Source organism: Petaurus breviceps, unplaced genomic scaffold (assembly GCF_028583685.1).
Source record: "Petaurus breviceps papuanus isolate PSGF00001 unplaced genomic scaffold, PetGlider_PUasm1.0 90842, whole genome shotgun sequence".
In the NCBI taxonomy this organism is placed as follows: domain Eukaryota; kingdom Metazoa; phylum Chordata; class Mammalia; order Diprotodontia; family Petauridae; genus Petaurus; species Petaurus breviceps.
Window position 1 is genome coordinate 12,432,096 of NW_027187358.1, and position 17,098 is coordinate 12,449,193.

General features: G+C 41.6%; 1 protein-coding gene and 1 long non-coding RNA gene across 2 annotated transcripts in view; one reads left to right on the forward strand and one right to left on the reverse strand.

Annotated features, from left to right (window-relative positions):
• Nucleotides 1-7,956, reverse strand: part of LHCGR (luteinizing hormone/choriogonadotropin receptor) — an 89,074-nt gene extending 81,118 nt beyond the window's left edge. The window contains exon 1 of the mRNA XM_069071795.1: nt 7,588-7,956. Coding sequence (XP_068927896.1) covers nt 7,588-7,751 — 164 coding nt within the window. The 5' untranslated portion in view covers nt 7,752-7,956. The remainder of the gene's footprint in view (nt 1-7,587) is intronic.
• Nucleotides 1-17,098, forward strand: part of LOC138148933 (uncharacterized) — a 119,879-nt gene that overhangs the window by 61,815 nt on the left and 40,966 nt on the right. The gene's annotated exons all lie outside the window — the stretch shown is intronic.

Here is a 17,098-nt window from a genome sequence, read left to right on the forward strand (position 1 = left end):
AGCTGAAAAGCAATTGTGCAGTTTTATGGTTATTGCATTTTCTGTGAGATTTTTAGGGAGCCTGCCTGGGGCTTTAAAGTGTCCTGTTACTGGGCCACAGTATAGAGTCTCAGAATCTTAGAGAAAGAAGAGCCCATTAAGTATAGCCTATACTTGGACACCCCTTCTAGAGCATCATGTGTGTGTGTGTGTGTGTGTGTGTAAGATTCAGGGAAGGGTTTCTACTACCTCCTGAGGCAGGCCCCTTTTGGACAACTGTAATTTTTAAGAAGTGCTTTTTCCCCCCCTTCCTTCCATTAAATCTTAAGCCTGTCTTTTTATAATGACTGCTTCTTGCTCTTGGTCTGCCTCTGGGACCAGTAGAGACCATGATCTTATTACCCTTGTTCTCTTGCTTTGGATGTTAGTTTAATCCCTGTCCTTCCAAAAATGTGGTGTGACCCTCACTGAACATAACACCTCACATGTTGGTCTGATCAGAGCAGAGCACATGCAGCATATTTATTTTATCTCTTCATCAGGGCACTACTCCTCATTTTCTTTTTTGGGGGGACTGGGGGGCTTTGGAGCAGTGGGACAGGAAGAGGAATGGGTGATTTTATTCATCTGGATCTGTGATTTCATTCACATGGGGAATGAAATCTCACTGTAGAAACTCTTTTCACCATTACAGAGAGCCCTTATCCTCCGTAGATGGGAACTCTTCTGTAACATGGAATGTTGGAATAGTCAGGGCCACTAAGATAAAGTGAGATGCCCTATGGCCACAAAGGTAGTAGAGGAAGGCCTTAACCTAGGACTTCCTGCCTCCCAGCCTAGCTTTCTAGCCACCTGCTATGGTTTTTCTCATGCTTTTCCTAATGCAGTCTAAATTTACCAATGGTGCTGTGACTCTTTTATTCAGCTTGTGAGCCACTACAACCTTCTGATCTGTTTCACAACAAGTTTTCTTGCCATTCTTCCTCCATCTTGTGCTTGTGAAGTTGTTTTTGAACCTGTGTGAGACTTTACTTATCTCTACTAAGTTTTATCTTATTGGATTCAGTCCCACTCTGTGCTTTTTCTCCCTGTAAAGGATATCAAGTGCCTTGTGAAATAGGCCCCTGAGAAGTCTCACAAAGGGGTCTAACTATTTGTGTGCACAGTTTCACCTCCTGTGTTTTGATTTTCTTGGATTTGCTTTTCTCCAAAATTCTGGGCTTGCCTGGTTCAAGTGGAGGATCCAGGTAAAGATTTTGTCATAGACAAAAATTAACACACTTCGGTTTCTTTCATACTCCTTTCTTCCTTACTCCAAGACCCTTAGTTAGATAGCCCCATTGCCAGTTTGCCTGGAGTGTATGTAACTAAGAAATGTCAAGCAGATTGGTGAGAGATAGGTGGGAAAATTGATTGTTGCAAACGTTTGAGAGCTTTGAATGCCAAATTAAGGAGTTTGGACTTTATCCAGAAGGTAATGGGGAGCCATCGAAAGTTTTTGATCAAGGGGATAAAATGATCACAACTGTATTATGGAAAGATTAATATGGCAGTAGAAAATAGGATCTGATTAGAGGAGTAAGACACAGAAAGGAGGAAGAGTGGTTAGGTAGCACGTTTTTGTGATATGCTAAATATATTGAGGTCCTAGACTAGAGTGGTGACATTGTGGGTTGAAAGGAGGGGATAAATTCAAGAGACTGAATAGGATTGATGTAATGTGGGGGATAAAGAGGAGGGCATATTACATGTTAATATTTATTCATCCTGTGTTTATATCTGTGTGTGTGAACTCCTAGCACAGAAACTTATTTCATAGACACAGACATCATTTTCCCCTTATCTTCTTAGGAAGTTACCTGGCGGACCTGAGAATTAATGTGACTTGTCCATGGTCGCACAGCTAATATGCCCTGGACTAGATGCAGGACTTGAACCCAGGTATCCTGGGACATCCTAGGCACTTAGTAAATACTCACTGATGGATTCATTGGCTGGAGAAACTTTTAGCTATTTCTCTTTGGTTTTCCTTATCATTGTTTCTTTTGGTGCATTTCTAGAGCTCTGTTGTTTAGTCGTGTCCGATGTTACCCCATTTCAGGTTTTCTTGGCAGAGACACCAGAGTGCTTTGCCATTCCCTTCTCCAGTTCATTTTACAGATGAGGAAACTGAGGCAAATAGGATTAAGTGACTTGCTCAGGGTCACGAAGCTAGTAAGTATCTAAGGTCAGATTTGAAGTCAGGAAGATGAGCCTTCCTGACTCCAGATCTGGTAGTCTATCCACTGCCCCACTTAGCTACCCACTTCTAGAGCTTTGCTAGGGTGTTTTTTTTGGGGGGGATCTGGGCTTTTCTATGTAACATGCCACCCTCTTCCTGCAGTTCTCTGGTACCTGTGTTTTGTCTTTTATCAAAAACCTCTGTTAGGTAGAGACTATAGCTATGGCATTCTCCTCTGGTTAAATACTTAAGGCTTTTTGATCATGAGCTTTCAGGAATAACTTTTAGGGGCTAGAATAACCTATAAATAATCTACTTGCCTCCTTTCTCCCTCTTTCCTCCCAACAAATACTGAGCACCTACTATGTATATGCAGTGATGGTCTGTCTGAACGTAACATTCTTATTCCCACCTCCTCAACTCCTGCTGTTGCACCTTTTGAAATGCCCTTCCATCCTCTCAGCCTATTAGGAACCTGCCCATCTTTTCAGGTAAACTTCCTGCTCTGAAGCCTTCCCTGATTCTCCTCCAGGAGTAAGGAACATGCAGCCTTGAGGCCACATGTGGCCCTCTAGGTCCTCAAGGGTCACCCTCTGATGAAATCCAAACTTCACAGAACAAATTCCCTTAATAAAAACTGGGACTCAGTCAAAAGGCCACACCTGAGGACCTAGAAGGCCCCACACATGGCCTCGAGAACACAGCTTCCCTATCTCTGCAGCCTAAGCTGACCTTTCCTTTTTCCAAATCCATTTGTTACTTAGAGTTAGCACCATCCACCTTCATTCTGTACCATTTTATTTTTTTGTCCACACTTGCACTTTCATTGGTGCGGGAGAATCCTGGAGAGGATGCTCCCTCCGCTGATTCAGATGAAAAGCAATAGCTAGCACCTACTGCATGCTTGCCACTGTTCTAAGAGCTTCACAAATATCTCATTGGATCCTCACAACAGCTCTGGCAGGTAGGAGCTATTATTATCCCTATTTTATAGTTGAGGAAACTAAACTAAACAGAGGTCACGTGGGTAGCCCAAGGTCACACAGGTACCAAGTGTCTCAGGCTGAATTTGAACTCAGAACTTCCTGACTCCAAGCCCAGTGTTCTGTGCCAACTAGCTACTAGATTAGCAACTGTTGTGCAATTTATAATCCTAACAAGTCTCTTGGGGACCCTGAAGTTTAAGTGATTTACTCAAAGTCACACAGGCAATATGTGTGTGTGTGTGTGTGTGTGTGTGTGTGTGTGTGTGTGTGTGTATCAGAGGCCCAAACGGCAGCAAGGTCTTCCTGACTCAGACTGGCTTAATACCCCACATATTCTATGTAACTGTTCTTTAATTGCTTCATGAATCTCCCAAACTAAAATGTAAGTTTCCTTTTATTCATAACATCTAAAAATAAGCTCCGTTTGGTTTTATCCATAGTGCCCAACACAGGACTAGGTACAGAGAAGGTGCTCAGTTAATGAAATGAATTGAAGGTAAAAGAAGAGAAAAGAATTCAGTAACGGTATCAGGAGGCTGACATCATTCCATTACAATGGAGCAGTGCATACAGGGAACCTTTTACCCATGTAAAAATTCACCATATTGTCTTCCAATAAAGTCAAGAGTTTAATCTTTCAATAGGCACAACATGCAGAGAATAAAGTGCCATAATTATTATTAGCATTTTCCTACTAACAGATTTTAGAAGCTGTTTCCATATCAAGTAGATCAACCTTTCTGTTGTCATAGAGACAAAGATCTTTATATAACTATGGGCAAGGTGAGAGTTTTTTCTTTCCCTCTAGTTGCCTGGAACTAATGAGAAAAGAAGGAAAAAATTAAAATCAAGCCTCTTATGAGCTACAAGTTAACCTGTTCCCCCTAATTAAAATGAACTAGAATGTAGGAAGCCATTTTTTGGTATCGCACTGGAGGAATCTCTAAACTCTATTTTTGTATTTCAAATACCTAGAACTTAAATAAAATATGAAAAGGGAAGCAAAGACTTGAAAGCTACCATTTAAAATATTTTGTGGTATTTTACCATGTGGTAAGCAGTAAGCTTATCTCAGTGATTATGGGCAATTCTGATATGAATACATTTTTAGCACCCCGTTGTTAACTTTTGGGGCCCTTTGATTCTACTAAGGCCTGAAGTAATTAAGACACTTAAATTTATTGAGATATTGACTATATTTTGTCTACCACATATACCTTCTAAGAGAACTTCCCCCTCTCTTCCAATATCCTTCAGCCAATAATTATTCAACCCAAATAATGTAATGGGTATAATGCAAAGATGCCTGGTTTGGGAATCAGGAGACCTGGGGTGTAGTGCTTGTTTTGTGAACTTGAATAACAATAAAAGTGGTTCATATATTCATGTGGTAGACTTTGCAGTACTTGTCACTGTGAGAAATTCAGCCGTCCCAGTGATGTCACAGAGAAAATTCAGTCCACAGGATATTAAAAAGCAGAACTCCTGAACTGGTAACAGAATGAGAAAGAATGACCTCCTGGGAGTATGGAGGGAGTGGGATGGAACAGAGGATGGACAATTTGAATGGGAACAATCACCCTCCATGAATCCTTTGCAAGGGCAAAGCCAGGCACAGGTCAAAAAGAGAAAAGGCCGGCTGGTTTCTCTCTACCCCCCACCTCCACCCACATCTTCTGCAGACTTTGTGTGGCCTTTCATCCCTGCCTAGAATGGGACACTCCTGCTTCTGATGCCCACTGGATTTAGCTTCCCCAGTGGTATCTCTGAGCCTTTCCAATTCCCATACAGATGAAACCTTCCTGTAGATAAATCAGTCAATTGATATAGAAGCCTATCTATATTGATAGATTTATCTTAGGTATCTATACCTATATCATTTAAAAATTTATAAAGGGCTTTATTCACAAAAGACCAAGTGTTAGCTTCATTATACAGGTGTGGAAAAAGGAGATTTAAAGGATTTGAGGGAGCTGCTCCCTCCTGTAGTTAGTAAGCAGGATTTCAAAGGAAATTGACAAAACTCAGCTCAAATGCCACCTTCTACATGAAATACTTCCTTGCCACCCTCTGTTCCCCATCAATTACCTTGAATACATTTATATTCGTATAAATGTCAATGTAGTAGAGTGGGTAGAAAACTGGTCTGACAGTCATTAGGACCTTGTTCCAAGTCTCACCTCTAACACAGAGTGGCTATGTCACCCTGGGCAAGTCATTTAACTTCTTAGTGGTCTAGGCAATGTTTTGTAAGACAACCCATCAGAGAAAGTCCACTGGTCAAGGAAGTTTTTTTCTGTTCAGGAGTTTCCTATACTGATGAAATCAGAGGTCTAGGCACTATCCCTATATACATGGGTATTCTCTCTCTGTCTCTGTCTGTATCTGTCTCTCTCTCTCTCTCTCTGTCTGTATCTGTCTCTCTCTCTCTCTCTCTCTCTGTCTCTCTCTCCTCCCCCCCCCCCCCATTGATTGTAAATTCCTCTAGGTTAGTGACTCACTTTATTTTTTGTCTTTATATTGTCAGTTCCTAACACAGTTCCTGCTACACACACAGTAGTCACTTTATAAATGCTTGTATCAATCAGATTGATTGATAAGTGGGAAATTGTCCAGAGTGGGCAAAAATAGGAGGCTGAAGGACCTTGAGTTAATGCCATATGAGAATCAGTTGAAAGAACAAGAGATATTTAGCCTGGAGAAGTCTTAGGGGGAAGAAATGTTAGCAGTCTTCAAAGATCTGAAGGGTTGTCACCTGGAAAAAGGATCAGACTTGTTCTATTTGGCCCTAGAGGGCACAATTATTTGCTAAGGTTGAAAATTGCAAACAGGCAGATAAAGGCTTAAGACTGGGGGGGGGGGGGGGGGAAGTCTTGGAGACAATTAGAGTTAACTCAGAGTCTGGTGGGCTGCCTCTGGAGGGGGTGGGTTCTTTAAGCAAAGGTGGATGACCATTTATTAGCTATATTGAAGGCAGCATTTCTTTTCTCAGGTTTGTCTTGACCAAGGTAACTTCTAAGGGCCTTTCAAGCTTTAGATTCTATGATATATGAACTGGAAGAGATAAGAGGAGGTCTTCCAAAGGGCATTCACTGGGTATTGTATTTCTGCCTTACTCTATCTGAGGAGGATGAAATTTATTTAAAAATTAAACTTTAAACACACACCTTTCCCCCGCTTTTTTGGGGAAGGGAATGGAGCAGAGATATAGTGTTGCATTTAATACAGTTGTGCCTCCACTCCTCTAAAATACCTCTACACATATGCCCCAAATTCCCTCAATAGGGACAAAGTCTTTCTCTCTGTGCTGATAATTTCCAGAGGTGGGGAACCTGCAGCCTTGAGGCCACATGTGGCCTTCTAGGTCCTTGAGTGAGGCCTTTTGACTGAGTTCAAGTTTTACCGAAGCAGTCCTTTTATTAAGGGGGTTTGTTCTGGAAAGTTTGGATTCAGTCAGAAGGCCACACTTGAGTACCCAGAGGGCCACACGTGGCCTTGAGGCCATAGGTTCCCTACCCTTGGTAGACTAAGCTATAAAATATCTCTGGGAAAAGTTACTTTCTAATGACTTAAATTCATTCTAAAAGGGTGAATGAATACTATAAAAATAATTTTCAGAGTAGACTTGAATAGGGAGTGGAAAAGAAATCACAAAGACATTGAGGAAAGAGGCCCCACAGGGAAAGGGTGTATCAAGGTGAGCTTGAATTGAAGTAGGAGGGAGTTGAGGACAAATAGATTATACCAACATCTGGTTTTGGAGAAAGTGGATGGTAAATGTGGCCAGTCTTCTCCATTATTTCAATCAATAATATTCTCTCCAATCTATCTATTCCTCAACCCTTCCCATGTTTCCTTTTCATCTAGGTCCTAGTTAGACCTAGTTACTAGGAGAAAGTTTTGAACCTGGTGTTCTGTGCAGCACAGTTGGTGCTTACAACCCTCCCCACCCCCACTAACTGATATCCTGGCACACAAAGTTGGAGGAGATTGTGAAATAGAGGCTGAGCAAGCAAAGGGGGTGGGATGAATTGGGAGGGTTTCACATCACTTAGATTGGGAAGGGACCTACCATTGGGCTTGGTGTCCCCCAAAGACGAGAAAGTTGTGGTACAGAGTAAATCAGGGATTAGGCTAAGTCATCTAGTTTTAATCCAGTTCTCATTTTACACAGGAGGAAACTGAGGCCCAAAGAGGCTAAGTGAGTGTCTTGCCCAGAGTCACCCAGGGAGCAAGTGGCAGAGCCAGGTCCTCTGAGCGCGTTCTTTACTTCTGGAAAGCTGACAGGGACAGGAGGACCGAGGCAGTGCTTGCAGCTTCCACCGTGAGGCAGGTCTTCATCTCCCCTCTCCCCCTTTCCTTTCCCTCCCCTCCCTAGGGCTGCCCGCTGACGTTACTCACAGCCTGGTGAAGCCAGGGCTCGCGTAGGGGCAGCGCAGGGCGCCGTCGGAGCTGCAGCTGCAAAAGTCGGGACAGCGCGTTCTCGTAGGCAGAGGCCACAGCAGCAGTAACAGCAGCACCGGTAGCAGCCCTGGCAACCCTGCCACGCTCAGTGGTCGCCCCATTGTCGGGCTCAGAGCCTTACACCCATGGTCTGAGCTGCGTGAACAGCGCCTCCAGTCTGGGACCCTCCTCCACTCCTTTCCTGGGTTCGGGAGGGGAGGCGACTTCTCTTGCCTCCTGTGCTCCTGGCTTCTCTTGTCCGGGTGTTTCTGTTTTCAGTCGGGCCTCCCTCCGCTATTCAATCGGAGGAATCACCAGTTTCTGCCTTGGACTGGGACCTTGCTCGAAGTCCCAGCTTCATCCCTCTCAGCCCCGCCCCACTTCGCTCCACCTCTCCTTGGAGCAGGTTCCTGGGAAGTCCACAAGGGTCCCAGTTATGGGAAGCAGCCCAGGGTCATGGGAAGAGAACTGGACGGAGTCTGGAGTCCTCTTTTCCTGTTCCTGCCTTGACATTGGCTAGTTTTGTGGTCTTGAGAAATAGCACAAAGTTCCACTACCCTTCTCTCAACCTCAGTTTTCTTATCTATGGAAGAGGGATAGTAACACCCTCCAACCCAGAGGATTCTTGTGAAGATTGAAGACGGCCATGAATTTGAAAGCACTTTAAAAATGCACCTGGGACCTTGAACGGGGGCAAGATCTCCCAGTGACTAAAAGATTCACTCTCATTTATCTTGAATATAACTGCTCTTCCCTTCCTCTTCTTTTTCTCAGAGAAAAGGATTTCTTTGCAGGTTTGTGAGTGGAGGGATCCACAACCTCTGGAAATCCTAGACGGCTGGGAAAAAGAGGCAGTCTTGGAGGCTTAGGAACTGAAGAGGTGTTTTAGTATGTTTTATGAAATACCGATGTCTGTGCGAGGCACAGTATACTACACCATACAAGAAAGCATATGTTAGGGGCAAAGGAGAGTCAGGTACCTTGTTATGAGAAACCTGAGGAGAGAGGAAATGACGGTGTCTTCTATTTCTTTGACATGTTATAGTTTTCAAATAATAGGATTCTCATGACAATGGTAATCAGGATAGGCATCCCCATTTTATAGATGCAGAAAGTGAGATTCAGAGATCTTAAGCCCAAGGTTATGGATCTAGTAAATAAGAACCACAGAATTCTCAATTCCTGACCCAATACTTTGGACATTATACCATAGTGGGTCTCTCAGTCCAATGCAGAGATTTTTGCCTTAGTTCATTTGTACTATGTATCCTGGGTCATGTAGTCCTTAAGTATATAAGTATAGGAATGCTTATATATAGATCTGGCTATGATTTCATTGATGTGAGTATGCTCCCCTCCCTTGCCATTCTGTGCTTGGTGTTTTGAAATAGTTTTTTTTTTCTTCATTGACTGTTGATTATGTTACTTAATTGGTAGATTAGAGGAATTCTGCAGATGTTTACCAAGATTTTAGCAAAGTAGTTGATAAAAGTACAATAGATAAAAATATAAGATGGATTTGGAATTACCATCATGGCCAGACCCAAATGTTTTAATGTCAATATCAAAGGAGGTTTACAGTGCAGTGCATCAGGGATCTATGCTTGGGTTTGTGCTATTTTACATTGTGATTAATCTCTTAGATAGTTATATGATTCTGTTAATGCTGCATAAAATTGCCTTAGCTTTTTTTGCCCATGACATCACTTCTAACCCATATTAAGCTTTAATCTGCTAAAGTCCCAAGATCCTTTTCAGAGGAATTGATGTCTAGCCAATGACCTTCATCCTCTAATTTTGTATTTGTGAAATTGACTTTTTTCGAACCCAAGTGCAAGATTTGACATTAATCTCTATAAAATTTCATCTTATTGCATTTGACCTGAGGTTCTACTCTGCCAAGACCTTTTTGAATTCTTAGTATCCTCCAAAGAATTAGTTTTGTGTCATCTGCAAATCTGACAAGCATGACTCCTATACCTTAATCTGAGTCACTGATGAAAATGATAATGGTATAAAGTCAAGCACAAGTACCTGGGGAGCTCTACTAGAGACCTTTTCCCAAGTTGACATGGAACCTTTCAATAACTACTCTTTGGATTAGAACACTGAAAAATTCTAAATACCATTTATAGAATATTAAGCAACCCACATTTCTTCATCTTGTTCTTAAGAATCAGCTCAAACACTACTTTCTGCAGGAGTAATTTCTTGGTTCCCTTAGCTTCTAGTAATAATCCTTTAAGGCTACTTTCCACCTTCTTAGCGTATAGCTTGAAGGTACGTATTTATTTACATTTTGTCTTTCTCATTAAGTAAGTTCTTTGAGGGCAGAGAAAGCTTTTTGCTGAGCAAGATTCTTACACATGTTAAGTGCTTATGATAGTGGATTAATTGGTTAAAGATCAGTTTAACCATGACCTAGGGCCTCCTGGCTCTGGGTTTATGCAGAACATATTTAATCTTAGAGGGCACCCCAAAATTTGATTCTTTCTTTCATCTGTAATGCCCCTACCCAGTGTCTGCTCTGGATAGTCTCACAATCTAGTTCATGTGTAAGTCTGTCCCCTATGTTCCATATAGGCATTCAAAGTAACAAATACATTTTTAAGTGCACCTTTTTATTTCACCCCACCCACAATGCTGTAAACAAAAGGAACCCATAAACAATCAACAGAATTTTGCTCTTCCTCTTCTGAGGCCTACTTCCCCACAAAGTTCTGAAGTCTTTCATGTTTAGTGCCATGCTATGTTTTGTATTCTCAGAATAAGAAATTGAATTTAGGTATTCAAGACAGGTAACATACCAGCATTCCAGTGAACCTTCTTTTCAATTACCCAAAGCTTTTCCAAAGGCTTAGGCTCTCTTGGAGAGCTCCTTGGAGCTGCTATATATATGTAATACCATTTTCATACCAGAGTCATAGTCTGAATGACTCCACATTTTCATAGTGGAGTCTAAAGAACAGGTGCTTTGCTCCTCCACATCAGGCAGAAGTCCCTCATTTCCACTTCTGCTAGCACCATGGCCATATCCTTGACCTTCTTTCAAAACTCAGTTCCACTCAGGATATTCCCTTTTTCTTACTAGGAGGCCAGACCAGGACTCTCAATTTGGGGGTTACCCCAGAGTCAACTTGCAGTCTTCTGGATTATGCCCCTTCTTTGGCTTAATTCTGGGATCCTGTTGACCAGTGAAACCACCCTTCTCTAACCCGGAGCCCAGTGCTAAAGAACATCACTGTTTAGGAGATTCCTTTTCAGACCACATGGGTCAGTGAGGACATGTGCTTCTGCTTCAAAGTCATGATCAAGTGTAAGTTAGCAGAGAGGGAGGGAAAGTGGTATTCTCCCTTTCTCCCCCACATTGGTTGTTCTCTCAGCATCTTTTAGGAGAAAACCTGATTGCAAAAGGCAAAGTGAAAAGGTGATTGCTTGACTTTCTTTATAAGTCACCACAAAAAATAACTTCTTCTTCCATGAGAGTCTGTCTTTCCAAGAGTCAATTAATTCAACCTGAGGCCAGCTTTAGTCACTGAGATTTAATTAGATGTCTTTAGTCCTCCCATCAAGGTACAAGTGTGCACATCCACACCCTTGCACTAAAGTGCTTCCAAAAGTCCTAGACAAAGGCTCAATGTCCTATAAATTCATCAAATTGATCAGGAAATTCACTTGTTCAATTCCTATAGAAGCATGTGAAATTTTATTAAATATTTTATTAAAACTCAGGCAAACCCTATCTATGTAATTCCATCTCTGACCATCCCAACATACTACAAGACTAATAACTCAAAAAAGAGGTGAAGCTAGTCTGTCATCATCTGTTGTTCATGAAGCTATACTGTTCACACACTTAGTGTGTGAATGAACACATGAGGGGAATGAGTACAAGCAGTATTGATTTGATTACAGTTTCCAGAGAAAAAGATTATATGGGGGTAGTCCCAGGGTAGATGGCAAGATGTCTCAAGATATTTGGGGTGGATGGATGTGAAGCATGTTCTGAGGACAGCTAGATATGCTTGGTTAGGTAAGTCTATACTTACCCACTGGCCAATCAAGAATAGCTCCAGGGAAGAATTCCAAATGGAATGCATTAATTTATCCAGGTGTTTGGTTCCAAGGAGGGTGGTACTCCTGGTGGATGAGGAGGGGGGCAGTAGAGGGTAGATGGCAGAATGTCCTGACATGTCTGATTAAATGAGTATTGATCATTATTTTCTTTTCTTGATATTTGCTAACCATCTCTTTAATAATATTTTCTAGAATGTTGTTGGGAACTGAAATCAATTTCATTAGATGCTAGTTTTCAAACTCCATTATCTCCCATTTTTTTTGAAAATTAGAACACATTTGCCCCTTTTCAACCTTGAGGTAACTCTCCCATTCTATATGATCTTTTAACAATCTCTGACACAGTTTAGCAATCACATCCCACAATTCTTTCAACATCCTGAAGTACAGAATCTGGCATGGTGACTGGAACTCACCGAGGATATAGATTATGATCTCTCTTACTATGTTACTGTTTATTTTTGTTTTCAACCCCTTATTAGCTATTACATGCAAAGATCATCTTTCTCTTTTACTAAAAAAAAAAAACAGACAAAAATGAGAGGTAAGCAGCATTGCCTTCTCTCTGTCAGTTGTTAATGGTTGTCTCAGCCACTGTGAGCAATTCTTTCTTTGACCATCCTCTTCTCTCTAAAACATCCTGTTCCCCTTTTTGTTTTCTTTTACATTCTTGGGCAGCCTTGGCTAATTCTGAGCTTTAGAAATCTTGAAGCTATTCTTACAGGACCAGGGTCTGTAGGAATATACTTTTGTATTCATTCTCCATATTCTGCATATGTTTTTTTTTAAACTCTAAGTTCATAAATGAATCTCTGTGCATCTACCTTGGTCTTTTTTAGCTAGCACCTACCCTTATTCCTTCTCATTGAAATAGTTTGCTTTCATACCTTTAGAATTTAATTCTTGAGAGCTTCCCATTCTTTCTGGGACGATATCCCCTATAGAATTTTGAGGCAACAAATCCTACCCATCTGAATTTTTTGAAATTGACCTTTCTCTTTCCTAAAACAAATTTTGGGATATAATGGTCACTCCAAACTAAAGTTCAATTGTTTCTATTATAGTAAGCCACTCCTTCTAGTTGATGAGAATGAGGTACAGAATAGAAATTTTCTCCTTGCTTCCTCCACCTTTTGAAGGATTATATTATTATTATGCTTTTGCTTTTTGGAGGGGGGGAGGGCAGGGCAGTTGGGGTTAAGTGACTTGCCCAAGGTCACATGGCTAGGAAGTGTTAAGTGTCTGAGCCTGGATTTGAACTCAGGTCCTCCTGACTCCAGGGTCAGTGTTCTATACACTATGCAAACTAGCTGCCCTGGACTGCATTATTACTAAAGGAAGTCAGGGAATTTCCAGTTGTTCTTCCTTGTACAGCGAGAGAGTGTTTTAGCAGATGTCCAGAGAAGTGAGGTCCTCCATCTCTACAATATCACTGGCCATCTCCTTATTATACTTCCTGCACTCTGGTTTTGAACTTTATTTCTCTAATGGCTTCCTTTCGCCCTCCTCCTGACTACCTCCCTCCCCAGCATGGGATTCCAACCCTTGGTTTCACAGCTCTGATAGATGAGCTTTTGCTTTATCATCCCTAGAACCAGACCTACCACCACTTCCACACCTTCCTCCTCACAGTGGCACTGAGTGTGTGCTGACTCCACCCTGGCAAGCACCACTTTATGTGTCTTCTTCCCCCATTAGAATGTAAACTCCCTGAAAGCAGCACCTGACTTGTTTCCTTGTATTGGCATCTTCAGAGCTTAGTTCAGTGCCTGATTTGTAGTAGGCACTCCCTCCCTCTCTTTCTCTCTCTCTCTCTCAACATGTTTTTTCCCCTGAGTTTCCTCACCTGAGCACATTTTTTAATAAAAAAGTCTAATTTCTCTTTCACCTTCTACCTTTACTTAGGTCCAACTTTACTTATTTTGTTCCTTTTGAACAAACTACTCCCTTCCAAAGCCATATTGCCATTATTGGTCTCATCCTACTAAATCACATTGATACATACAAAGTGAAAATTGCATCCCTGTGTTAGGATCTCTAGTTAACTTTTCTTATTCCTAAAGGGTGGATACTATTTTTAATCCTCTACTCATTAAACTTTCTTGGATCCTTTTTACCTCCAGGATCCAATATAAAGTCCTTAGGTTGGCATTTAAAGCTCTCCCCAACCTGACCTCTTCCTTTCTTCTATATTCTTGCTTTCTAATCTCCTCTGAACACTATGATTCAGCTGCACAGGACATTCCACTTTCACCTATTTGCCTTTGCATTGGATATCCCCCATGCCTGGAATGCTCTCCCTCCCAACCTCTGACTCTTAATCTCCCTGGCTTTCTTTAAGACTCAGTTCAAGCACCATTTCCTCCAGGAGGCCTTTCTGGTCTCCCCAACTGCTAGTACCAGTTCCTCCAAGACTACTTTCCACATACATTGCATTTATTTTGCACATTCCAATTTATAGATGCTGTCTTCGCCTTTAGAGGGCAGGACTGTTTTTTATTTTTCTTTGTACTCCAAGCACTTAGCATAATGTCTGACAGACGGTAAGTGCTAAATAGTTTGTTGATTGAGTGATACTCTGTACATTTATGTATAGATGTTGATCAGTCAACAAGTATTTATTAACCACCTGCTATATGCCAAGCTGCTGTGTTAGGCACTAAAGATTGAAATACAACGAATACAACTATTCCATCTTGCAAGGAGCTAACATCTTTTTTTTTTTTTTTTGCCTTTTTGGAGGGCAGTTGGGTTAAGTAATTTGCCCAAGGTTACATGGCTAGTTTTTTTGTGTGGGTCGGGACTGAACTCGGGTCCTCCTGACTCTGGGGTGGTGCTTTACTCACTGTGCCACCTAGCCACCCCAAGGAGATAACATCTTAATGGGTGAGACAGCAAATACACGTATATACAGAATAAATATATTTATTTATTAGTTAATTACAAGGTGTTTTGAGAGTGAGGACAGTATTTTGGAAGAGATCAGGAAAGGCTTCATGTTGAAGGTAGAGCTTGAACTTCACTGTGAAGGAAGAAAGGGAATTTATAAGGAGAATCTGAGCAGTAAGTACAGCATGGGGGATGGCCAGTGCAGGGGCACAGAGAGAAAGCCAGTTTGGATGGATTAAGGAATTGTATGTAGGGGAAATTAGTTTACTATCATTATACATAGTATATACATACATAGCATATGCATATCCATTATGCATATACATATCCATTATACATATCCATACACACACACATATACTACTATGAGACTGGAAAGATTTTGAAAGCCGATGGTAGGAGACTTTGAAGGCTAAACAGAGGACTTCATATTTTATTCTAGAAGAAATAGGGAGACACTAGTGGGTATTGAGTAGAAAAGAGACACAGATCTACAGTGAAGGAAAATCATTTTTGTCAGCAGTGTGGGGGATGGACTGGTGTTAGGAGAGACAAGGCAGGGAGATCAATTGGGAAGCAATAATCTGATTGAGAGGGAATGAGGACTTGAACTAATGTGGTAGTTGTATCAGTGGAAAGAAGGGGTCATCTTGGGAGAGATGTGGAGAAAGAATTTAAAAGACTCAGCAACTAATTATATGCAGGTGGTAAGTGAGGAGTCTAGGATGATCCCCCCCCCCCAGGCTTTGAACCTGGTTGACTGAAGGATGGGGGTGCTTTGGACCTTAATAGAGAGGTTCAAAAGAGGGGAGAACTTGGAGGGGGAAAGATGTTTTTGATGAGTTTGATGTGCCTATGTGACATCTACTTCAAAAGTAGGACTGGATGAAAGGATTTGGGAATCATCTACATATGGGTCAAATTGAACCCATAGGAGCTGCTGATAACACCAAATGAGAGAATGCAGAGAGAGTAGAGGGTCTGAGAGCCTGAGAGATGCCCACAATTAAGACCAGATAGAGTTAGAAAGTAGATGAAGATGAGAACCTGAGTGCAGAAAGTCTCAGAAGAAGATGAGGACAGCAGACACAGAAGGCTGCTTACATAAGACAGAATTTAGGAGCTGCCAAGAATTGTATACAGTTGACAGGCTTTGCAGATGATGTGAGGGATTATTTGGTTGGAGAGGGCTATTGTTTCTGGAAGCGATTGGGAGGAAAAAAGATTAGTCCTCAGTGTGAAGAGCAGATTAGGCTTGTTGCCTTTTTAGTACAATCTACACTTAAGAGGGGAAACCCTTCAGCTGTTTGCCTGTATTGTCCTTTACTGCTTTCTGTGGCTTGAGAGGAAACACAGGCTTTGCTGTCTTTGTCAGTCGATTTTTGCTAAAAGAACCTAATATTTTCTCAGTGCCCTGCCAAGGGTGACTGTGTGATAAAAAAAAGTTTGACGTTGCTTCAGCAGCCCAAGAGTATCAGGGAAACAGCCTTACCTAGCAGGCCATCCCATGCCATCTTATGGAATCTCTCTCTTCCTTCAAGAGGCAATTCAAGCACCACCTTCTACACGAAGTCTTTCCTGACCTCTCCCAAAATACCAGCAGGAGAGATGAGAGGACTGTAAGGAGAACAGCTAACAGAGAACTGGTTTTCCCAGAAGGTAATATGTGTTAGAGACTTCCTTAAAGAGATCAAGGATATAAATATCTGCAGTCCAGGGTTGTGAGGCTCTCTTGGCACATGGATTTCTTTACTCACTGCCTCACTGCTAGTTTTATGTAAATTTACGATAATTCCTCCCAAACTGGCCACCAAGGAAGCTATATTGGTGGGAGAATCTATACAGATTTATGGGTAGACTGTGATGTTTTGATTTTTACTACTTTTGTCTTCTCTTACATAAATGTTATGACTTTTTTTTTTGCATTTGCTTTATGGGTTAGTAAAAGTTTCATATTTAGTGGTTACTTCTCCCATCTCACTTTGGGGAAAGCCCCCAGATCTCCCAATGTGAGTGTAGTTGGGGGTGACTGAGTGAACTCAGAGAGGAAGAATGGGGGGTACAAGTGACATGCCCAAATTACAGTTAGATTTGTAAGACTTCATGCAAACATCTTTTATTAGTCCTTGTGAGGCATCTCCATCCCTGACTAAGAGCTCTCTATTTTCAGCCCTGGTTCAGAAATCCAAATCCCACCCTCAGATATCATCTCTTGTCAATTTCCCAAATGTGCCTTTATCTTTTGAAATACTTCTCTTTGACTGAAAGCAGGGAAGAAAAAAATGAAACTCTTATGCCCCTAAGGTGTTTGGGTTCTTGACCAAGATGCTGTGGTGTTGAGTAATGTTTCCTAGATGTCTTGGACAAGGATCATTTATGCCCATAGAAAATCACCAGAAGTAGTTAGGAGTCATTTCATTTGACAAGTCTTTGGAGCTTCCCTGTTATAAACTGTATGTGTGTGTGTGTGTGTGTGTGTGTGTGTGTGTGTGTGTGTGTGTGT